At 48.3% G+C, this 24,277-nt stretch overlaps 1 protein-coding gene across 8 annotated transcripts; it reads right to left on the bottom strand.

The window, feature by feature from the left end:
- On the bottom strand, positions 1–24,232 carry Hsf1 (heat shock transcription factor 1). 8 transcript variants are annotated; one of them, XM_027404239.2, is made up of 14 exons: positions 23,927–24,232; positions 4,887–4,995; positions 4,382–4,518; positions 3,999–4,123; positions 3,253–3,328; positions 3,118–3,179; positions 2,899–2,995; positions 2,657–2,793; positions 2,277–2,531; positions 1,749–1,835; positions 929–1,034; positions 785–850; positions 643–712; positions 1–564 (listed from the first exon to the last, which is right to left on the bottom strand). In XM_027404239.2, exons 1-14 carry the CDS (start codon positions 24,041–24,043, stop codon positions 359–361), a joined length of 1,650 nt encoding a protein of 549 aa, XP_027260040.1. In that variant the 5' UTR covers positions 24,044–24,232; the 3' UTR covers positions 1–358. The 8 variants fall into 8 exon arrangements, with proteins under 8 accessions (XP_027260040.1, XP_027260041.1, XP_027260039.1 ...); XM_027404240.2 differs by having other exon boundaries at positions 2,277–2,528; XM_027404238.2 differs by having other exon boundaries at positions 2,277–2,543; positions 23,927–24,043.
- Between the last annotated feature and the right edge of the window lie 45 nt (positions 24,233–24,277).

Raw genomic sequence — 24,277 nt, 5'->3', positions numbered from 1 at the left:
TGTGTGTGTATATATAGATATATATATATATATTTATTTATTTACTTGTGAAGGGCTAAAGGGGACTCTCATGTAAAAATCCAAAATACATTTTTATGAACAACCTGCAGGGTCAGTCCAAGTGTGGCTGTAAAGCTCGGACCTGGGGCTGGGGTGAAGGCAGCAGGTATGCAGCCCTCAGGATCTTCCTCTTGACCTGAGGCACTGCCCAGGCCCAACCTCCATCTATGTTCCACTGGGGCTATGGTGGCTTGACCTAGGATGCCCTGGATTGCCTGTCTTGTCTCCCCAGGACCAGCCACGTCCTAGGTGTAGGTTGGGGGCCAGCCACAAGCCATCCTGACAGCTCCTGGGACCTCTAGGAGACAGTGGGGTCCTTGGCTTTGGGAGGTTCAGAGCCCGTCAGAAGAGAGATGGTGGGGTCGTCTGTGTAGTCATCCCCCTCAGAGAAGTAGGAGCTTTCCCCCAGCTCAAAGAGCACAGGCAGTTCACTGTTCCCCGTGTCCACGGCGTCAGGGTCCAGCAGGAACAGGGGCTGAGCTGTGTAGTGCACCAGCTGCTTCCCTGTGGGGCATGGGTCATGATGGTGGAGGTTGGCAAGTTGGAAGTGAGGGTTGGGAGTAGAACAGACGCTTAGCTCACCTGAGTCAGAGTTACTGTTCTCTGCCTCAATAGGCCTGGGGGGCTCTTGGGGAGATAGGAGCTCCTGAATCTGTGGGACAGAGAACACACAATGAGGGTTGTTGATGGCCCCCTCTGCCCCCCACCCTGCCCGCCTACGCACGCTGGCCAGGCTGCTGTCCAGGTCAGGCAGGCTCATGTCGGGCATGGTCACCGAGGGGCTGAAAAGCTGCAGGAGGGAGGGAGGGAAGTCAGGGATGGCTTGTGGGCAGGATGGGGCAGGGTGGGTGGGGATAACCAGACTCACGTCCAGCAGGGCACTGGTGTCCACGCTGAAGCCGTGGCTTGTCAGCATGGTCTGCAGGTTGTCCAGGTTGGAGTCCATGGCATCCAAGTGATCACTGAGCTCGTTCCTGGCCCAGGGCAAGTGGGCAGGTGAACTAGTACCCCAGGCTCCCACCCAGCCGCACTCCTGCTGGAGAAGGGCTCCCCTTTGGTTACAGCCCCCCAAGCAAGGTCCATCTGTATAGTCAGCATGGGCTGGGGGACAGTATGTGCCCAGGAAGGGCAGTAGTAAGCTTGCCCTCCTTGGCTGCTGAGGGTGGGATATGGCATGGCAGGACACCCTAGGAGGCTCTGGTAGCAACTAGGACTGGGACAAGAGGGTGGTGGAGAAAAATGACAAGGGGCTTGACTCTAGAATGGGCAGGACAGGCAGATATTGCAGGCTCAATTAAGTCTTGCCACTGCGCCAGGAAGAGACTAAGAGAAGAAAACAGGGCTGAGCTTGGTATGGGTAGGCCTGTACTTCCTTAGATCAGGAGGCCTTAGGCCAAGGGCATACCTGAACCATGGGCAAGGCAGTTAAAAGGGCTCTGTAGGTGCTATGGGGCCTATCCTACCCTGATAGGAAGCTCATCACAGCAGCCTGTACTGGTGGCTGGGCCACTATCACAGCTACTGGCTTGTGCAAAGGGGAGTCAGTAGAGATGCAGAGCCCACGAGACCATCTCCTGGTGCTCTTCGCCAGGCAGGGCAAGTGCTATGCCCGGGTTGGGAAATGGTCCAGGGCTGCAGGAGGGGCCCTGGTGGAGTCCTCCTCCCTCCCAAGTGGGGGCAGCGCTAACCCTGGCTGGACTCGGCCATGCAGAAAGGAAGAGGAGGGGCAGGGGAAGAGGCGGGCGACCCCAGACATCTGTGGAGCGCGAGCCAAACTGCAAGATACAAAGACAAGAGCCCCCCCCATTGCAGGTGGGGGATGAGGGGATCCGTGCCCACCCTCCTCGCTCACTTAGCCTCTGGGATGTGCCCGAGGGGTGGTCAAAGTTGGGCCCTGGCTCATCATTTCCTGTGTCAGGTCTAGGGAGAATGACAGATCCAAAGATCATGGGGGCTTGCCACAAGAGAAGGTGACGCCAGTAGTGATGGTGGCCCAGGAGGCAGGGGTATATTCCATTTCTAGTGATGTGGTTGGTCTCCCTCCCCAGCTTCAAGCTCACTCTCAGGTTTTGGGGAACAGATCTAACCCATCACTCCCAGCAAACTGTAGAGATTGTGCCTTACTATAAGACACAGATACCCTGTGTCCAGCCTGAAGAAATCTCGTGCTGTGGGGTTCAGAGGCTACAGGAAGGCAGGGTGGGTACATCACTCACTTGTCTAGGCAGGCTACGCTGAGGCACTTCTCAGGGGTAGAAGGGGGTGGAGCAGGGGCATGGACTCCGGTTGTGTCCACAGGGGCTGTGTTTGAGGCAGCAGGGTTAGGCTCGCTCTCTCGAAGGATGGAGTCAATGAAGGCAGTTGGAGATAAAGGTGTATCCATGGAGGATGGACGGCCAGGGCTTGCCTCCAGTACCCGAGGGCTCCGAGGTGGGCTGGGGGGCTCTTCCTTGACACGGATCAGGGTACTGCTGGACAGGGGCCTGAACATGTTAGAAGAAGCCTAAGTTAGCTCCACCCACTTCCAACTCTGCCCAGGGCCCATGAAGACTGGCCCACTAGGGTGATAGGGGGTATAAGGGTGATGAAGCCCCACCTCTCATCTATGCTCCTGCCTGGGGATGCCAAAGGGGTGGTAGGAGTCAGCTCAGTGATATCAGAGATTATGGGTCCAGAGCTGGTGACAGCATCAGAGGTGTAAAGGCTAGAGCTGCTGTAGGCTGGAGATGGAGCCTGCAATTAGAGACAAAGGCCACATGCAAGGCATACCTGTGGTAGCTTGGGCCACCCAGCACCCATGATACACTTACTGGAAGTCCCATGGAGCTTGATGCTTACTGAGTATGGGCCAGGACCATGGACATGCTCCAGGGAGTACTGTCGACCATACTTGGGCACAGAGTGCGCTGAGCTGCTGTCACTCAACATCAGAGGGCTGCAATGAAGAGACAGGTTAACTGCCTACACAGACCTTGGTGGTGCCCAGGATATACAGCAAGCAGAGGACACCAAGGCGCAGGGCCAGAGTGGACAGTGCAGGCATCCCCAGAGCCTCACATCTTTCTCTTCACCCCCAGGATCCGGTTCGACTGCACCAGTGAGATCAGGAACTGAATGAGCTGTGGGGCAGAGAGGATACAGTCACCCTGGCCCAGTCGTGGAGGGGACCCACCTACCACCAGCCCTGCCCACCTTGTTGACAACTTTTTGCTGCTGGGCATGCTTCTGCCGCAGGCTGGCCACCTCCCGCCACAGGGCCTCGTTCTCACTGCAACACAATGTTGGGTCAATTGGACCACATTTGAAGAGCCAGAGTCAGGTTGTTGACTAGTGAGGCAGAGCTAGACCAGATGAGGGCTCACTAGCACCACCCAGCTCTGCTAGTTCTGCTATACTTCCAGGGGAGGATTCAAGTGTCAGCCGGGGAAGGAGGCCATGGATAGAGCCTGATGGTACACTTCAGGATCCTAGCTGAAAGGGGGGCCACAGGACTTGTCACAAACTGGCTAGACATACAGAGCAGGGCATTGGGAAAGATACTAAACTGCTGAGTACCCTCAGGTTGGGGGTAAAGGGCAGCTGAGGACTGTGATGCCCTGTACTGAGTGATAAAGGAGGAGTAGGGGCCACTGGGAATAGAGAACAGTGGGGAGATCTGGCCCCAGGACTGTTCTGGTCAGCTCCTGCCAGCCTGGTTTTAAGGGAGGCACATGCAAGGAGGGTCTGTATGCTCAAATCCTGAAAATGTGGAGCCCAGCAGGGCAGTGAGAAGTGGGTACAGTAGGAAGTTCCAACTCTATTCTATGGAGATGAATAGGCCACAGTTTTTGCCACAGAAACAATGGAAGGCAGGTTGGGAAGGGGGAGGGAATCCTGAATGGCTCTGCACAATAAAGACCCAAAGCAACCTGGCCACCCTCCTGAGCCTTGGGACCTACTGTTTCATGGCCAGGAGCTTGGAATCCATACACTCCTGTTTCCCCTTCATCAGCTGCACATCCGTCAACAGCCTGGTGACACTGTCCTGGCGTATTTTTATGTCCTCACTCTTCAAGGTGGACACCTAAGGGTTGGGGCATACAAGAGTCTGAAGTGGCTCTGGAGTGTGGTTGGCTCTTGTGCTTCACCTGGAAATCTAAGGAGTGGGGAGAGTCTGGGAAACACTGGGAGGGGGAGGAGGAGGGGTTAGAGAAAGATGAGTAAAAGTACAGGCTATGCTTTCAGGCTAGTCTTGCAGCACCACCTAGCTACTACTCCCAGCCCATAGCCTGCAGGGAGATATGAGGACAGGGAGGGGCTGTACTCAGGGCTTGTGACTCACGCTGGTCACTTTCCTCTTGATGTTCTCAAGGAGCTGTTCCTGGCCACGCAGGAAACATGGATGCTGGAACTCGGTGTCATCCCGCTCAGGCTTGACCAGGCCACCGTGCTCAATGTGGACTACTTTTCGGAAGCCATCTGTGCATATGGGGGTGGGGCAGTTCTGCTTGAGGACCAGGAACCAGACCCCCAACAGCCTAGTCATAGCCTAGGGCAGGCAAGGGGCCTTCTAAAAAACTGTAGGAAATTCTGGCTGGTGTCCATTTACCATAGCTAGTTAATCATGGTTTGAAAAGACCTTGTCATTGCTCAGCTTCCTCTCTTGCAAATGGAAGTATAGCTACTAGGGTAGGGTCTCATACACTCTTTCTTCCTTGGGGAATTCAGGCTTACACCCACAAGGATCCTTCCTTAGCCAACCCAGGCTTTATTCTCTCAGCAATATGTTGGGGTCTGTTTCTCCACACCCTTGGGAAGGAGGCTACCATTCCACAAGAGGTACTTACACATGTTGAGCTGCCGCACGAAGCTGGCCATGTTGTTGTGCTTGAAGTACTTGGGGAGCACTTCCTTGGCAAACTGGCCCTGGTCAAACACGTGGAAGCTGTTCCCACTCTGTCAGGAGACACATGGGCATTCGATATATAGCAGCTGCTGCCATATTTCCACCATGGCCTGAAGCGCCTCTCCATCTCTCTCCAGAGAGAAGCAGGAGGGAGTTCAATCTTAGCACTCTATGGCTGCCATCCAGGCCATGGAGTCAGAGACAGGATCCTACTTCCTGGCAGTTTTCAGTTGCTAACTTTAGACTCATAGATCACCTACAGCATTCTGGTTGTCTCTAGGGACATTTAGCTTTAATCATTTAGCTTTAATCAGCAAATTTTTCCTTAAAAATAACAAAGATCAGCTGGGTGTGGTGGTACATGCCTTTAATCCCAGCACTTGGAAGCAGGGGCAAACAGCTCTCTGTGAGTTCCAGGCCAGCCTGGTCTATAAAGTGAGTTCTAGGACAGCCAGGATACACAGTGAAATCCTGTCTCCAAAAACAAAAGAATAGATAAAATGGAGATAGTTCAGTGATTAAAAGTTCTTATGGTTCTTGTAGAGGACCTGAGTTTGTTTTCCACCACCCACATGGCAGCTCACAGCTGCCAGGAATTCCAAGTTTCAGGTGACCTGATAATCCATTTTTGTTCTCTGTAGGTTTGAATGCATGTGGTACACACATATATGCAGAGACACACAGACATATCACACAGCTCTATGAAGCCAAATTGTGGCAACTAAAGAAACAGGAATGGGATTTCTGCTGCTGGAAGACAGTCCTGCTCAGAAATACCACTCTTTTTTTTGGGGGGTGGGGGGTTGTTTCGAGACTGTCCTGGAATTCACTTTTGTAGACCAGGCTGGTCCAGAACTTACAGAGATCTGCCTCTGCCTCCCAAATTCTGGGATTAAAGGAGCACGCCACCACTGCCTGGCTTCTTTTTAGAACTCAAGATTGTTGAATGCTACATGGCTGCACTTCTGGGCGTGTGCTCTCCTGAACACAGTCCAGAACCACAAGGAGGGGCAGAAGTGCCATGGCAACTCAGAGGCATTAGATCCCGGAGTGGGGAGGCCCCACAGTGGGGAGGGACAGTAGCGTCATGGATGCACAAGACAAATCAGCTAAGGAACAGGTCTCTTCGCTGGGGTGGGGGATCTATAATACAGGCAGGTAGAAAAAATGAAAAGGAGCCCAGTGGATTAGCACTGGGGCTGCTTTCCAAAATGCAGAGGAATGAAACAGGTCTAAACAGAAATAGTAGGGCAGGTGGAAACAGGAGGAAGAGAATGCAAAGCAGCAGGAAAAGCACTGGGGAGGCGGGGGGAGTATGGTATCAGGGAAAGCAGTGGGCTCTTTACATCACACATCCAGTCCCACTCTTCCCCTCAGCTTTGAAACCAGTGGGAGCAATGGCAGTGGGAACATGGGTGAGAGACAGCTCAAGGTCCTGGTGCTAGAGGTCTCTCCAAGCAAGGCTGGCTTTGCTTGATCTGAAGCTGACACAGTCCAGAGGCTCTTTAGAAACATGTAGAGGAAGATTTGAAATGGCTGCTGAGACAATGTATAACACAGGCTAGCCAGAAACCTTAAAAGGTGGTGAATGAGGGATCACTAGGGACTCTGAAATATTCCTGGGAATCCAAAGGCTATGCACACATTACAGCTGTTGCATGTTCAGGGGAGACCTAGGAGGGTCATGAGCTCACCCTCCGGCAGGAATGGGAAATAGGATATAAAGCTGGGTTGTTAACTCCCAGGCTATGTGTTAAAGATAGGAATCAACAGCCAGGCAGTGCTGGCGCATGCCTTTAATGCCAGCATTCAGGGGGCAGAGGCAGGTGGATCTCTGTGAGCTCCAGACCAGTCTGTTCTACATAGTGAGTTCCAAAATAGCCAGGGCTACATAGAGAAACCCTGTCTCAAACAAACAAGCAATTCACCTGGGGACTCAAGGAAGATGAGAACAGGGAGAAACGCATGTCAATAAGCACAAAAATAGGCCAACTGAGGTTACAGTTTGAAGACAGTGTGGTAGTTTGAGTAAGAATGAGCGCTGGGGCAGTGGTGATGCATGCCTGCGATCCCAGCAGAGGCACGTGAATCTCTGAGTTCGAGGCCAGTCTGGTCTACAGAGTAAGTGCCAGGATAGCCAGAGCTTTTACACAGAGAAACCCTGTCTTGAGAAACAAAACCAAAACCAAAAGAATGGGCCCCACAGGCTCACATATTTGAGTGCTTAGTCACTAGGGAGTGGCACTATTTGAAAGGAATAGAAGGGTTAGGAGTTGTGGCCCTTGGGGAAAATGTGCCACTGGGAGTGGGCTTGGAAGTCTCAAAAGTTCATGCCAGGCCCAGTCTAGTCGCTCTCGCTGCCTGTGGGTCAGGATGCAGCTTTCAATTACCCCAGTACCATAAATGCCACCATGTTTCCTCTCGTAAGTAAGCCCCCAATTAAATGTTTTCTCTTATAAGAGCCATGGTATGGGCAGGAGAGATGGCTGAGCAGTTAAGAGCACTGGCTGTTCTCCAGAGGACCGGGGTTCAATTCCCAGCAACGACACGGCAGCTCAAAACTGTCTGTAACTTCAGTTCCAGAGGACCTCACACAGATAAACATGTGGGCCAGACACCAGTGCACATTAAAAAATAAAATAAAAAAAAAGAGCTGTCATGGTCATGGTGTCTTCATAGCAACAGTGACTAGAGAGAGTGAATAAAAGTGAACAGAGTTTTAGAGGCCTACAACGCTTAATGGGAGGCTCAGAAGATGAGAATGGACAAATGACTATACTTATGAAAAATGATCAGGAACATACCAAATTTGATGTAACATCCAAAACACTAAATGAATTTCAAACAGGGAAAACTAAAAGGGATTCATATATGGTCACTTCATAATCCAAGAGAGGGCCTTGCAAGCAGCCAAGTCAGACAGACACATCGGCATAGATGGTGGATGGCCATGGATCAGTTGCAGGGTGAGGACTCCTATCCTTGAAGAGGAAAGGAAAGCCCCACTTCTGGGCCAGGAGTGTGGAGTTCTGGGAAGTGCTTCCTCTCCAGTGACACACACAAAGCTTGTTTAGATCATTTAATGTCTCTGAAATTGTTCCCAGGCATCAAACAAACAAGAATGACCAATGAAACCACTAAAACCCAATGGGTCAGTGAGCACCCATGGCATGAACTAGTCTCTCCCTGTCACTAAGTCCCCATATGAGATGCTGCACCCTTGAAAGTGTGGCTAAGTTGTGGGGACCCCTCTTCTCAATTCTGTCAAAGTTTAAGGATACTGGAAAGATGTGTATTCTCTCCAACTGTAGGTTGATGATACCTCATTCCTACTTGGAATGGTCCCCACCTCATCCACAATGCTCCCAGGTGGAGACTAATCCCAGGGGCGGAGAGAACCTGAACATTCATGTTGAGAGTATTCATCTGAGAAGTCCAGTAGCTATTGCCCAGTCACTTGCCCCGAGGGTTTGCCCACAGGAGATACAATCCATAAGGAAAGTGCTCTAGCTCCCTTTAGGTCAAACAGTGTTGGAAAGCTCAAGCCCCAGGGAGCACTGACAATATGGGAGCAGAGCTCCAGGCCAGCCTGCCCAGATAGGAAAAGGAAGCTGAAAAGAGCCCCTTGGGACTGACTGGACTCTGCTCTTGCTCAATGAACCCACCAAAATACTGCAAGCAAAAGCAGCCTGACAATCTCACTGCGGTCACAAATTTAATTGCTCTGACTGTCCAACAATATGTCCCCAGGCATTGTCTAAACAACAGCAAAAGCAGTAATTGCTGGTGCTTCAATGCTGGAGGTGACAACTGTGAGGCATTAGTGTCATCAAGGAGAAGCAGTCTTTCTGACAAAGTCTGGCCAAGTCACAAGCCAGCTGGACAGCTCGATGACTCAGCCCCGAGTCCCACAATACACTAGTGACGAAAAAAAAAAAAAGCAAGACCTACAGAAACTGTGAAGTGTGACTCATACACTGTGGACAAGAAGGAGCAACAGAAACTGCCCAAGAAGGACATGACAATAAATTTAATAAAAAGTATAATGTCGTTGTAAACATGCTTAGGGGATGGAGAGATAGATGGCTCAGCAGTTAAGAACAGCCACTGCTCTTGCAAAGGACATGGGTTCAGCTCCTAGCTCCTACAGAGCAGCTTGCAAGTCTGTATCTCCAGTTCCAGGGGGACCTGGAATCCTCTTCTGGCTTCCACAGGTACCAGGCATACATGCAGTGCATTTTCACATATGCAGGCAAAAGTCATACACATAAAATAACAATAGATAAATACGCTCAGAGAAATAAGGAAATAATGTTTGAAGAACCAAAGGAAGGACCATTAAACAGATAATTACTAATGGGAAATGATAATGGAAATTATCATGAAAAGATAATAAGTAAGCACACAGTAGATTTAACTGATTTTTTTTTTTTGAAAATAGATGAAAGAAAATAGAGAAACAGAAGATAAAGACAGGACTGGAAATTGTCCCCCCACCCTCCCCATTTCTCTGTGTATCCTTAGCTGTCCTGGAACGACCAGGCTGGCCTCGACCTCACAGAGATCCGCCTTCCTCTGCCTCACGTGCTGGGATTAAAGGCGTGCGCCACCACGTTCTGGTTGGAACTTACTTCTGAAAAGAGTCCCCATCTATGGATTCTACCAACAGTAAATTTAAGGTACTAAACAATCTATTCTCAGTACTTCACATGTAGAGGCTGTTTTGCCATTATTAACTAAGCAAATCAGCATAGGGTATCTATATAGCATTATGTCATAAAATTATTGTAAGTTATTCAGAAACAATTTAAAATGGGAAAATGTGTGCGGGTTACATGAAAATACTACTGTAGGATACCAATGGAGGACTGTATTTAATATTTAATTTCCTTGAGCAACTCTAAAAGGCATTGTTTTTGTTATTTTGTTTTCTGAGACAGGGTTTCTCTGGCCTCTGAGAGCCACTTGCTTCTGCCTCCCAAGCACTGGGATTAAAGGCATGTGTCACCAGGCCTGGTCCTTAAATATTCCAGAACACCTTCCCCATCATATATAATTAAAATAATAAATGCAGAACAAAAACAGCATTATTACAAGCAGCAAAAGAGAAACAAGTCACACATATGGGCAGGACCATCAGAATAACAGACTGTCAACTGAAACCAATAATTTTATGGGTATAGAGGGGTGTGTTTCTTTCTTTCCTTCTTTTTAAAAATTTATTTATTTATTATGTATAAAGTGTTCTGCCTGCAGGTACACCTGCACCTCAGGCCAGAAGAGGGCAACATATCTCTTACAGATGGTTGGGAGCCACCATGTGGTTGCTGGGAAGTGAACTCAGGTCCTCTGGAAAAGCAGCCAGTGCTCTTAACCTCTGAGCCATCTCTCTAGCTTGCCTGCTGGCCTGCCCGCCTTCCTTCCTTCTCCTTCTTCTTCCTTTCTTTTTGTTTTTTGATGCAGGGTTTCTCTGTGTAGCTCTGGCTGTCCTAGAACTCGCTCTGTAGATCAGTCTGGCCTCCAACTCAGAGATCCACCTGCCTCTGCCTCCTCCCCATCCCTCCAAATCCTGGGATTAAAGGAATCTGGGACACCATTCTAGCTGCAAAACAATTTTTTTACAGACTTTGCAAAGCCAATACTCAATTCATATGGAAAAACAAAACCCAGGATGGCTAAAATAATCCTGAACAATAAAAGAACTGTAGTACAGCTTGAAATCATGGATGATAAGATCCATATTTATCACCCTTCACAAAACTCAAGTCCAAGTGGATCAAAGACCTCAACATAAAACCAGATACACTGAACCTGACAGAAGAGAAAGTGGGGGAATAGCCTTGAATGCACCGGCACAGAGGACAGCTATCTGAAGAGAACACCAGTAGCAAAGACACCAAGATCAACAAATAATAAATGGGACCTCATGAAACTGAAAAGTTTATGTAAGGCAAAGGACATCATCAACAGGACAGAATGGGAAAAGATTTTCACTAACTCCACATCCAATACAGGGCTAAAGCCCAAAACATATAAATGACTCAAGAAAATAGGAATCAAAAACCAAACAATCCAATTAAAAAATGGGGTACAGCTCTAAACAGAATTCTTAACAGAAGAATCTCAAACGGCTGAGAAGAGGATATGGAGCCTGAACTGGCTATCTCCTGTAACCAGGCAAGGCTCCCAGTAGTGGGACTGGAACACCAACCCAGCCACAAATCCTTTGACCCATACCTGTCCTGCCTGTAAGATGTGACTCAAAGCATATGGGAGTGGCCAACCAATGATGGTCTAACTTGAGGCCCAAGTCATGAGAAGGAGCCCATGCTGATCCTACCAGGATGGCCAGGATCCAGAAGCTGGATAGTCTAGAGATCTAGGGTAGGGTAGAATCGAACACGACTGACAGCCCCCCCCCCCAGACAGGGTTTCTCTGAATTACTTTGGAGCCTGTCCTGGAATTCGTTCTGTAGACCAGGCTGGCTTTGAACTCAGCAATCCTCCTGCCTCTGCCTCCCAGTGTGCTGGGATTAAAGGTGTGCGCCACCAATGCCAGGCTGATACTCTGCTATATTCAATAGATTGTCATCTGAGAGGCTTTCTTTATTTAGCAGTTGAAGGGAGCAGATGCAGACACCCACACCCAAACATTAGGTGGAGCTTGGGGAACCCCTTGGAAGAGGGGGAGGAAGGACTATAGGAGTCAGAGGGGTAGAGGAGTGCTAGGTTCTCTGTATACAAGCTGTGGGTGTTTAGCTGGGGTTTTGGTGGGACTCCTAACAGTGAGGTATCTCTGACTCTTTTGCCTGCTCTTTGGAGCCCTTTCCTCCTACTAGGTTGTCTTGTCCAGCCTTGGTATGAGGGTTTGTTCCTAGTCTTACTGTATCTTGTTATGCCGTGTTTGGTTGAAATCACTGGAAGGCCTGCTTTTTTCTGAAGGGAAATGGAGAAGCAGTGGACCTGGGGGAGAGAGGAGGTGGTGGTGGGGGACTGGGAGGAGTGGAGGGAGGGGAGACTGCAGTTGGGATGTACTGTATGAGAATAATAAATAAAAAGAAAAAAGGGGAAAAAAAAGCACAAATAGAAAAGTTACAGAGCTAGGTGGTGGCACTGAACACCTTTAATCCCAGCCTTCGGGAGGCAAATGCAGGTGGATTTCTGAGTCTGAGGCCAGTCTGGTCCATAGAGTGAATTCCAGGACAGCCAGGGTGGATGTGGGATGTCCTTCTGTATATATATTTCTCTTATTGGTTGATGAATAAAACATTGTTTGACCAATAGAGACAGGAAGATAGGTGGGGCTAGAAGACGAGGAGGATGCTGGGGAGAGAGGCAGAGAGGCATTGTAAGAGACACCATGTAGCCGCCAAAGGAGTAACAGGTCCAGGCATTCTCCAGTAAGCCAAGACCATATGAAAATACATTATTTATAGAAATGGGTTAATAATTAAGATAGAGCTAGCCAATTAGAAGCCCTAGCCATCGGCTAACAGTTTTATTTGGGGCTGGGAAGGGAAGCAGAACCTGTCGGGACAAGAAACTCCAGCAACACAGGGATACACAGAAAAACCTTGTCTTGACAAAACAAAACAAAACAAAAAACCTCTGAAACTTCTAGAGGAGAACCAAACACTGCACTTCTGGATATAGAGACATAGGCAAGGACAGGAAATACAGTTAATAATTGACAAGAAGACCTCATGAAATTAAAAAGTTCTACACAGCAAAGGAAACTGTCAAATGAGTAAAACAGCAGCTTACAGAATTGAAAAAAAAACTTCACCAGCTATCCATCTGACAAATGAGTCTGTGAAACTGCCCAGTCAGACACTATCTCAAAAAACCAACAGAGCAAAACAAAACAAAATCCTCTATTGCTGAAGATACCACATACTTTGGTTACAAAACACAGAGAAATCAAGCTGGAACTGAAATGGAAACTTCTTCCTGCTGGCTAGCTTTCATGCCTCAGTGGGCTATGAAGGTTGCTTGGAGAGGAGAGTCATCCATCAGTGGTTGACTCTACATGCTACAATACTGACTTGCTCCAATAGTACAGTAGTGTCATGAATATATAGGGGTTAGCAACCCTTTTGAATTTGAGGCCCCCTCCATGGATTTATGCCTGATACTATAAACCTGGTTAAAAGCCCATGGCTAAAGATTTTAGAGCCCTTAGGGGAGTCTACTACTGATGTTTGCAAATTAGTCATGTTGTCAAATTGCCTTCTAAATACTTATATTTATACCCATTGATTAGTGCCATTCTCAACCTTGGCTAAAGGAACTTTTTGCAGTGGGCAGTAGTTAAGATGTCGGACTCATAACCATTCCAAGAGCTGAGAAGTGGTTGTTCAGCGTTCAGTCCCAAATGGGACATCTACACTGCTCCATTCCATCCCCAGGCTCAGGGAACATCACGGAAGAAATAGCTGAAAGAATGTAGGAGCTGAAGGATGGGGAGAAGTACTGTAAACCCTGCCTTCTGGACATGACTAGGCCATGGAACCAATGAAGTCATGGCAGCTGTGGTGACCTGCAATCAATAGAGAGTACTAACATTCCAGGATGGAAGGGAAGCACCCCAAGGCTGGGAAGCTACTGGTAGTTAATGACTTCTGGGGGAGGAGGAGAGCCATTTTTCTTTAGGGGTGTAGCCAATGTTAAGTCACCCATAATCAATAAATAACCTCATACCCATGCACATGCAAGCAATACTAGTTAAACTCAGTGGGTTGTAATAGAAAAATAAATGAAAGGAAAGAAACATGCTGGGAAGAAGGATTCCAGAGGGAGCAGGAGGGGGACAAGAGAAGGATAAGGGATTTAAAAAAAAGGGAGATGCATTCAAGCCCTAACCCCCATACCTCAAAATGTAACTGTACTTGTAAATAGGGTTGTTGCACATGCAATCAGACAGTGTGAAGTCATACTGGAGTAGAGTGAACCCCTAATTTGAATGGATTAATGCCGTTACAAGAATTCAGCCAAATAACGTTAGTCACACGGGGGAATGTCAGGTAATGACAAAGACAGAGAGTCGTCATGCAGCTATAAACGAAGGAAATAACCACAGAATAACAGCAACCACCACAAGAGAGGAAAGCAGGGAAGGTTGTCCTCCCAGACGTTTTAGAGGAAGCAGAGCTTTGTGAGCATCTCTGGACTAGAATAGAAGGGCTCTCTGGGTGGCATTTACAACCCATCCCCAAGACTTGGAGTACATCTCCACCTGAGGATGGAGCTCTTACCTGCTCACAATGGCTGCTAAGGACTTGCTTGTGTTTTCTGATACTACTGAATTTATTTCAACAACAAAAAAGATCGTGTGTGTATGTGTGCGCGCGCGCGCGCGTGTGCATGCGTGCGTTCACGCAGACCCCTGAAGAGGTCAGAAGCAGATGTGAGATTTCCCTAGACTTGGGAGTTACAGGTAGTTGTCAGCTGCCCTGACATGGGAACTGGGAGTTGAACTTGGGTACTCTGCGAGACCAGGAAGCTTGTAACTGCTGAACTATCTCTCTACTCCTGTCACAGTTCAACAATAATTCATTGTTCATATGCAGATATATAATTCACTTCTGTGTACTGACCCTGGATCTTGTGATCTCACCCACTATTCTGTAGACTCTTAGGATTTTTGTAAGTAAATTATCCTGCTATCCTTGAATAGTGAGTTTTAATTCTTTTCCAATTTGTGTTTTTATTAAGGTTTATATTTATTTGCTACACTGAACTGTTAAGCAGGAATGGCAAAGCAGAGAACTTATTTTCTCCTCCAATCTTGGCAAAGTGTCCAGTCTTCACAATCAGCCACAGTATTTACAGACACTCTATTTTCTACTATGTGGAGGAATGTACCTGCTACTCCCAGTTTGCTGAGTTTTCATCAAGAAGTAGCTGTTGAATTTTGTAATGTGCTTTTTGCTTGTTATTTTTTTTATGTTGATGTGGTATAATCAATGAGTTTAGTATATGGGACTATATTTGCACTTTAGGAGCTATTCTGGTTTGTGCCTGAGTTTCTGACAAGTTCCCAGTCATTGTTACTTCTTGTTCTTCATGCAATCCCCCCTCCCCCGAAAAACAAGAAACTTGTGTATTCCACACTGGCTTCTAACATGCTATACAGCTAACAATGACCTTAAACCTCTAACTCTCCTTCCTATACCTCTTATACAGCAGCTGTCTTCATGATCTGCAGGCAATTTCCAGTAGAGTAGATTGTCTCTTTCTCCACACTTAAATTTTATTTTTAAGATTTTAAATTTTTTTTTATGTACAGGAGGGTTTTTGCCTGAGTGTATGTATGTGTACCACATGAGTGCTTGGGTTCCTACAAAGGTCAGAAGAAAGCATTGGATCTCCTTGAGCTGGAAATCTATGTGTATGCTAGGAACAGAAGCTGGGTCCTCTGCAAAAGCAGCAAGTGTTCTTAACCCTTGAACTATCTATCTCTCCAGCCCCTTTATTTTACTTTTTAAAGATTTACTTTATGTGTATGGATGTCTTATCAGACTGTCTGGTGCCTGCATGTCAGGCTGCAGTGCTGGGTCCCCTGGAACTGGAGTTTCAGATGATCATGAACCACAATGTGGTGCTGGGAATTGAACCTGGGTCCCCTGGAAGAGCATCCAGTGCTCTTAACCACTGAACCATCCATCTTTCTAGCCCCTCCACCTTGTGTTTTGAGACAAGGTCTCTTACTGGCTTAAAGCTCAGTGATGTTGACAGAATGGTCAATGTGCTCCAGGGATCAATCCTCCTGTCTCAGCTGTTCCAGTGTTGGGACTATACATGCTCTCTGCTATGCCCAGCATGTTTTATGTGGGTACTAGAGTTCTTCTCTTTCTGTTTACTTTTTTTTTTTTTTTTTTGGTTTTTTGAGACAGGGTTTCTCTGTGTAGCTTTGGAGCCTATCCTGGCACTCGCTCTGGAGACCAGGCTGGCCTCGAACTCACAGAGATCTGCCTGCCTCTGCCTCTGCCTCCTGAGTGCTGGGATTAAAGGCGTGTGCCACCAACGCCCGGCCTGTTTACATTTTTTAATGTTTCTTTCATGCGTTTGTCCGAGCACAGCTCCTATGGAGGCTAGAAGAGGCCATCAGGTCACAACAGACAGTAGAGACACCATGGAGGCACTCTGTAAGAGCAGTGCGCTGCTCTCATCACCACTTCTCCAGCCCTCTCCCCATTAAAAAATAAAAAAGCAGTGATTTATTTACGTGTGCTTTAGAGTGTTGGTGTTGGAAGTTAGGGGACAGCTTGAAGGGCGTTTTTTCTTTCGTTTCACCACAGGTCCTGAGGATGCTCTCCGGTCATTAAACCAGGGAAGTGTCTTTAACCTGTACTCCCCACCCCACCCCACCCCCCCACCCCCGCCCCCGCCCCCATTTTCAGGCTTGTTTTTAGAGTATCTTTACTCTGGGCTTCGTTAGCTCAAGGTTGTTTCTCCATTCTGGCTGGTGAGATTTCAGTTACCCTGTGGCCTTGTGTGAGCTCTAACTGCAACTTGAAGTTTCTCAACAACAGCTCGCTCTCTCTTTTTTCCTTTGCTTTTTGAGACAGGGTTTCTCTGTACAACAGTCCTAGCTGTCCTGGACCTTACTTTGTAGACCAGGCTGGCCCCGAACTCATTGAGACCTGACTGTCTGTGGTTCCTGAGTGCTGGGATTAAAGGTATGCACCACCATCGCCTGGCCAGTTCTCTCTTGAAGGAGTTCTTACCTTCTTTCACAAAGGCTGACTGTCTGCAGGAGCAGGGGAAGGAAGTTCTCCCCCCACAGATCCCTGGGCTCTTTCCTGGTGAATCTTTCTTCTCTTAGGTATCATCTTATAGTCTGAATTCTGTGCTCTTCCTTCTGCCCCTGAGTCTGACAGTGAGCACTACCACACAAAACACCAGAATGTGGGTCCACTTCAGTTCTTATCTGCTTTCTAGTGCCCGAGTACTGCTCAATGAATCCATTCCTTAATAGCTATTATGATTTTCCAGGGCTAGCTAGTGAAGTTGCAATAAAACCAATGTTTCATCTTTCTACCTCAGTGGCTTATGGATCTTCCTTTGCTAACCATGAGCAGTTTTGGAAAGCGTGTGTGTGTCATAACTTATACTTGTATATAATGAAAATCTGTCAGTGGAATTAAAAGAGCACAACAAAGTGATTGTCCATCACTGGCTACTAAACTGAAACTAAAACAGCTGTCAGTAAATGGCAAGTCTTTTTTTTTTTTTGGGGGGGGGGGGTTTTGAGACAGGGTTTCTCTGTGACTTTGGAGGCTGTCCTGGAACTAGCTCTTGTAGACCAGGCTGGTCTCGAACTCACAGAGATTCACCTGCCTCTGCCTCCCAAGTGCTGGGATTAAAGGCGTGCGCCACCAACGCCTGGCAGTAAATGGCAAGTCTTATTTCCAGTCCGTGATCTTACACCGACAACTTGAAATACACACAAAATTCTGTATGTATACATTTCATACAGAGTAAGCCTGAAACTGTGTACATTTTCTTAAAGGGTTCCATGGTTCTAGAAGGTTAATAGCCATGGTGTTCCCTGAGGTTTGCCACCTACTCTTTTTGAGTATGGCTCAGTCATTGTCCTTACCTTCAGTCCCTCTGTATCTCCAGGTGAGACTGGAGGCATGCCCTTCTCTTGAGCTTAGTTGTCTGGCCACTTTCTGGGCCCTAGGAGCCAGAGAACTGAAAAGTAGTGGGGTCTTGGCTCCATGGTTAAGACATGGAACAGAGAACCCAAGCTGGGGAATGACATGGACAGGAAGTACTGGTTAGCTCATCTCTTAGTACTTCTCCACTCTTAGCAATGTCCTTCCCTGTGGGTTTATCCCCAGTTCTTACTAGTGTTTCTGTCATTTGTGCTCAGGCTAGTTTTAGTTGCTGTCCACAATGCCCATTCCTTCTCATGCCCAGCCACCAGCAACTCTAACTTTCATGCCACTGAACATACATGGGTCAGTCAACTTTGCTTACCAAGGGGCCTAGAAGGTTGGAATTGGGAGTCTGGCAGTACTCATAGGCATCAAGAACAATTCTGCTCTCACAGCCTGTGAGGCTAGCCTCCTCCTCCTCCTGCTAGAATTTGAGGAAATCCTTAAGCCAGAGGCAGGCCCTAGCCTAGCCATTGTGGTCCAAATAGTTATTTCTTCCCTCTAGAGTGGAATATCCACAGCTCCTAAACTCTGGCTTTCCCTGTATACATTCCTCTTCTCTCCCAAATGATTTGCTCTCAGGCCAGACACACTTTCCTGGCCCATCAGTGATGAACTATTCTCTGGCAGGCCTGCAGTGGCCTCTGGACCCTGGATCTCTCCATCTTCCCTACCCGCTTTACCTCCCAGGCAGGAAGAAATACACAGGCCACAGCACAGAACCTATCAATTTACAGATCTCCGCTGGTTCTTTCTCTGTGAAGAGGTAAGGAGGGACTCTCAGGTACAAATCCAAAATAACATTCTGATTATGCGCCAACAGTGCTGGGAGTCCAACTAAGAAAACAAGTGAACAGTGAAGGCTGGTGGTAGAGGCTTGTAATCCTAACTACTTGAAAGACTGAGACAGGAGGATTACAAATTCAAGGTCAGTCTGGTCAATTTAGTGAGACCCATCTTTAAAAAAGTACAAATATGCCTGGTGAGATAGCTCAGCCAATAAAGGCACTTGCTACTAAGACTGAAGAGCTGAGTTTGATCCCTGCAGCCTACATGGTGGTTGTCATTTGACACACACATGTGCACTATGGAATGTACACACACACACACACACACACACACACACACACACACACACACACACACACTAATAAACACTGGAGAGATGGCTGAGTTAGTAAAGTGCTCGTTGTGCAAGCATGAGAACTTAAAACTCGTAACTCTGGCTCCCAGGTACTGGAGAGATGGTTCAGCAGTAAAGAACACTTGTTGATCTTGCAGAAGACTCAAGCTCAGTTCCCAGATACACTTGGTGGCTAATAATCACCTGTAATTGCAGTTCCATAGGACCTTTTGACCTCTTCTGGCCTCCATAGTTACTGTATGCTGGCAAAATACCCATAACACACATAAAATAAATATTTTTTTTGGGGGGGGGAGGTCCTTTCTGTGGGGCCCTGGCTGTCCTGGAACTCATTTTGTAGACCAGGCTGGCCTCAGACTCACAGAGATCCTCCCAAGTGCTGGAATTAAAGGCATGTGCCACCATGCCCAGCAATAAATCTCAGAGAAAAAAAAAGGGGGGGGGGCAGGTGTGGTACATCCCAGCATTCAGGAGGCAGAGGCAAGAGGGACCTTGTTTAAAGAACACAAGTAAGCACTAGCATGCACATAAATGTGAACACATATGATCCTAGCACTGAAGAGGCAGAGGCAGGAGGATCCGGAGCTCATGGCCAGCTAGACCATCTCATTGAGTGAGCTTTAGGCAAGTGACAAAACTTGCCTCAGAAAACAAGATGGAGGGAGCAGAGAGAAGACTCAGTGGTTAGGTGCACTGGCTCCTCTTCCAGAGGACCTGGCCTTGATTGCTAGCACCTACATGGCAGCTCACAATCATCTATAACTTCAGTTCCAAAGAATCTGACACCTTCTTCTGGCCTCTGCAGGAACTAGATATACACACAGTACACAGAAATACATTCAGGCAAAACACAAATATACATAAAATAACCTAAGGTGGAAAGTGACTGATGAAGATACCCAACATGGAACTCTAAGTCTACACATCTACGTCTACACACACACACACACACACACACACACACACACACACACACACACACACACACAGAGTATATGGCATCTGATAAAGATAGGTAGTGAGTTTGGAGGGTTTTTTTTTTGTTGTTTTGAGACAGGATTTCTCTGTGTCGCCTATCCAGGAACTCACTCTGTAGACCAGGCTGGCCTCAAATTCACTGATATCTTCCTGCCTCTGCCTCCCAAGTGCCAGGATTAATGGCATGTACCACCACTGCCCAGCATTGTGTTTTTTGCTTTTAAGTTCTACATCAAACTTTTTGCCTCAGTTTTTTTTTTTAAATTTATTTATTCTTATTTTATATACATTGGTGTTTTTCCTACATGTATGTCTATGTGAGAGTGTCAGATCTTAGAGTTATAGACAGTTTTTCGATGCCATGTGGGTGCTGGGAATTGAACCAGGGTCCTCTGAAAGAGTAATCAGTGCTCTTAACCTCTGAGCCATTTCTCCAGGCCCCTTGCCTCAGTTTTCTATCTAGAAAATGGAAATTCGTCACCTACTTGTACAGTTGTGGAAACACCAGAGAGATACAAAAGAACCTCAACTTCATCTATAACAGAAGTGCTGGATAAAAACTGCTGTGCCATGTACTGCTTGATAGTTCTCACCGGAGGCACCAGAGCCTGCAGCACACACCATAGCCTGTCCCTGGCATACTCGACCTCTGACATTTCAATTGGCTGCCAGGTCTCTAACGGTGGGGCCTCTGGGCCTGTTAGTTCCTGCTATCTGTCTGAGAATGAACTCATCTGCTTGTCAGAGCTTAGGTAGCAGGAGTAGCCCTGCCTGTCCTAGGAGTTCTGGACATCAACCACAGCCAAGAACTCTGCTTTAAAATGCTTCAGTGATCCCATGAAGAATATTGAGGCAGGTGGGTGCCCTTCCCTGCATTAGTGCATAGACTACTATAATCTCCAACAGCCTATCCTGGGACCCAGCTCCTCCACACAGTGGCTATTTGAGCACCGGTATTCAAGAGCCCTTGCTCAGTGGTTCTAGCTTTTTCAATTACAAGGGTCCCCCAGAGGCTCCACCCACAGTCCTGCCGGTTCTCAAAGAGGAGAGAACCACATCATTACACATCATTACGCTGGGATTAGAGAGAGACCAGAGAGGCACCTAGCAACAAAATTTAAGATCTTCATTGTTAAGCTTATCAAAGGTGGTGGAGCACTCCTTCTATCCCAGCACTTCGGAGGCAGAAGCAGGTGGATCTCTGTGAGTTTGGAGCCAGTGTGGTCTACAGAGTGAGTTCCTGGACAGCCAGGCTACACAATGAAACCGGAGGGGGGGGGTTGATTGAGATTTCATTACATTATTGTGCCTGAGTGCCTCCCTGAAGTCTGGACTAAGTCGTGAAGCCTCAGTTTTCCCCTGACTCATTCTCCACCAGCCCTAGCACTTGTTTGGCACAAATCATGTGGCCTTCTCCTCAGGTAGCTCCTGGGGTTGACATACTATAGTCAGCCTATATGGCAAGTGGGGCCCAAATTAGATCCTAGTAGGACAACTCTTGGGCTGGCTAGTAGGTCAGAAACATGTTCAGGAGCTGAGGAGATGATTAGGTAGGAAAGAGAGCTTGCTGCACAAACATGGGTGTCTGGGTTTGGATTTCCTAAGTGCCCATGTAAAGCTGGGTGTGGCTGTGTGAGCCTGTAAGTCCAGTGCTGGGTGGGGTAGAAAGAGAAGGACTGTTGAGGCTTGCTGACTAGCCAGCCTAGCTGATAAAAGGCAAGCTCCAGGTTCAGTGAGAGAAGCTGTCTTAAGGGAACAGGGCAGAGAATGTTAAGAGAGGACACTGGATGTCCTTGCCTTTATATATATTTGCTTGAGTGAGCATTCATGAGTACACACACACACACACACACACACACAACACACACACACACACACACACACACACACGAAAATACACATTCATCTTCAGAACTAGAAGAAAATTAAACCAAACAAAAATCACCACCATCTGTACTCTCTCGAGCCAGACAAACTTATTTCTCATGTTTCTCTTCAATATTTCTAAAAAGGACTGGATAAAATGATCTCATAAAATTGGGATCAAGCTAGATACAGGTTCTGAGCTTTTGTTTTTTATTTAGGTTTGTTCCCCCATTTCAGAATGCACTGAGGTGGCTCTCACTTAGGAGACAGAGGTAGTACAGCACAAAGAAGAAAGGGCCAGTGTTTATCCAAGTATTGAGCCCTACTTGCTGCATCTCTGGGTACTGGATTTGGAGGTGCCTTTGTACAGGTAAAGAGAAGCCTACTGAGGAAGGACAACCCCCATCTATGTGCACGTACTGTATGGATCTCACTGGGATCCTAAATTTCCCAAGGCTGTGCTGTCCTCTGGGATCTGTCTGGGGAAACCCCTGGATCTCCTGAGGTCCCTGTTCTGGTGAAGCACCTGTAACTGAATGAGGGTCAGGGATGGGAAATCAAATACCACTGAGCTAGGGAAAGGTAGTGATCTACTCTGTGTCTAAGTGGTAGGGATGAGCAGCTAGACTTAGCAAGGCTCAGAAAAGAATTTTGGGGGCTAGACACGCTTTCCCATGTATCCAGCCTCCCTGTTCCCTCCAGGAGGATATGTCTGAGAATAGTGAGAATTCTGACTGGAAGTCACTCAGACTATGAGTGTGGATCCAAAGTCTCCAGAGCAGTGGGCCTGCAGTGAATGCTGTTAAGAGGCTACCAAGCCAGTATAAGTGCCCACAGGACATGGGGCAGGAGTGGCGGAAGCATCATTTCCTATCTGTGGACCAGAGAGCTCCATTCAAGGAGTTCTGCTGTCCTTGTCTGGTCCAGACAAAGGTGTTCTTCTTCCACTTCTATGTCGGAGCTTGGTTGCTATACTCATGATCATGCCAGCTCCCATGGCCATGTCTCATACCAGCTAGAGCCCACTGCTGCTTTGTACAGACTACTTGCCCATACCTCCCCACATGCCAGCAACGCTCACAGGTGATGTGCAGCTGGGGCTGGAGGGAGGTCACAGGGCAGATCAGATCCATCTTCACACTGAGAGGCCCCCATCAGAACATCCTGTCCTAGAAGAATGTTCACTGGCACTTCACCCACATCTGTACCAATCTATAAGCAGAAACAGCAGGGAGATTACCAGATAGGATGGAGCTTCCTAATAGGACTACGCTCAGACCATTCCAGAGAACACTTGGTATCCCTACTGGACCTAGGTAAGGAAGCTCCCTTTCAGTTAAACAAGCAGAGGTGGAAAGTTGGGGAAAGATAGAGGAGAGGTGGTGAACTGAAGATGGCCTTCATGAAAACATACTGCTCCTTTCCAGGACTAGGTGAGAGAAAGACCCATAGAGAGCCAGTGAGGTAATCACAAAGACTTTGTAGTGAAAAGTGAAGCTCCGTGGTTTCTAGTCTTGGCAGAGCAGAGTTTAAAGAAACAGGCAACTGGGAGGCAGAAGCCTTGGCCTCTACCTTCCACCCTGGCTTTGCCATTCTTGCCAGTTTAAGAGACTAGTGTGCAGGAGGGAGGGCTCAGCAGAGCCAGATTTGGCTTGTAGGAGATCAAGTAGTTGGCAACTAGCCGTCTCCACCCTTCCAAAGGCTCCCTCGGGATCAGGATGGCCTGTCTTCAGGCCATCATTTGTTAGCTCTGAGCTCTAGCCCTCACACCCAAGATGTGAACAACAGACTCTACTTTTCAACTCGACACAAACGCAGACCTATTTCTGTAAGCCAGAGCTGCTGGCCCAGCAGGGTCTGTGGTGTATACAGCCCGCTGCCAGGCAACAGAAGAGGGCTCGACGCCGCCCTACCAGGGCCGGGCAAAAACGCTCTGGCGTCTGAGGACTATAATGGATGAGCTTGGGCTTCACATCCTCCTCTCTCGCTCTTCTGTGCATTCTCTAGGCCCTCCACTTAACTCTGAACGGTTGCCTACAAGCAGAAAGGCAGACGGACTCTGGGAAGCTATTCATCTATGAGTCAAAGAACCTGAACTGGAAGCCCCGACATCATCGTCCCAGTGAAACTTAGGACTCTGGTTCCCGGCCTACTCTCCGCCGAGTGGCTCTGGGGGCGGGGCTCACTTCCTCCCCAGGCAGCGGCGTTGTCCCTCCAGGATGCCTGAACCCGGGCAAGCCCGGCTACCCTTAGGCCTCTTCTTAGTAGGTCCCCTCCCGGAAGAGGACCCCACTCTTGAAGGCCGCTCCGGCCCATGCCAGCTCCTACCGGGCTCCAGCAGATGAGCGCGTCGGTGTCCGGGTCGCTCACGAGGGTCCACAGCTTGGTCAGGAAGGCCGGGACGTTGCTGGGCCCCGCTGCACCGGGGCCCAGAGCCAGATCCATCTCGGACGAAGCGGGTGGAGGCTGGGATGGCGTTCTAGAAGAGTGGTTAAGGGCTGAGCTAGTGTCGTCGCTGCCCCTGCTGTCCGAGCCGCTCCGCCGCCCGCTGCGCACACACAGCAAGGCCTCGCATGGCCGCAGCCATCTTGCGACCGGCGCGCTCTCGCTAGGGCCGGACCTGTATCCCGTGTGCGCAGGCGCTGTGACCTGCCCCGCCCACTCCACTGGCCCTGCCCT

This window comes from Cricetulus griseus, chromosome 2 (assembly GCF_003668045.3).
Source record: "Cricetulus griseus strain 17A/GY chromosome 2, alternate assembly CriGri-PICRH-1.0, whole genome shotgun sequence".
Taxonomy (NCBI): domain Eukaryota; kingdom Metazoa; phylum Chordata; class Mammalia; order Rodentia; family Cricetidae; genus Cricetulus; species Cricetulus griseus.
This window is presented reverse-complemented; position numbering and strand designations above follow the sequence as displayed.

Bases quoted from the DNA above. Each gene is read 5' to 3' on its own strand.
- Hsf1 (XM_027404238.2), bottom strand. From the start codon at position 24,043: ATGGATCTGGCTCTGGGCCCCGGTGCAGCGGGGCCCAGCAACGTCCCG. The intron at 4,519-4,886 runs GTAAGTACCTCT...CCATATGCACAG, and splicing joins CGTGCGGCAGCTCAACATGT to ATGGCTTCCGAAAAGTAGTC. The intron at 2,544-2,656 runs GTGGGGCTTCAT...TAACATGTTCAG, and splicing joins GGCAGGAGCATAGATGAGAG to GCCCCTGTCCAGCAGTACCC.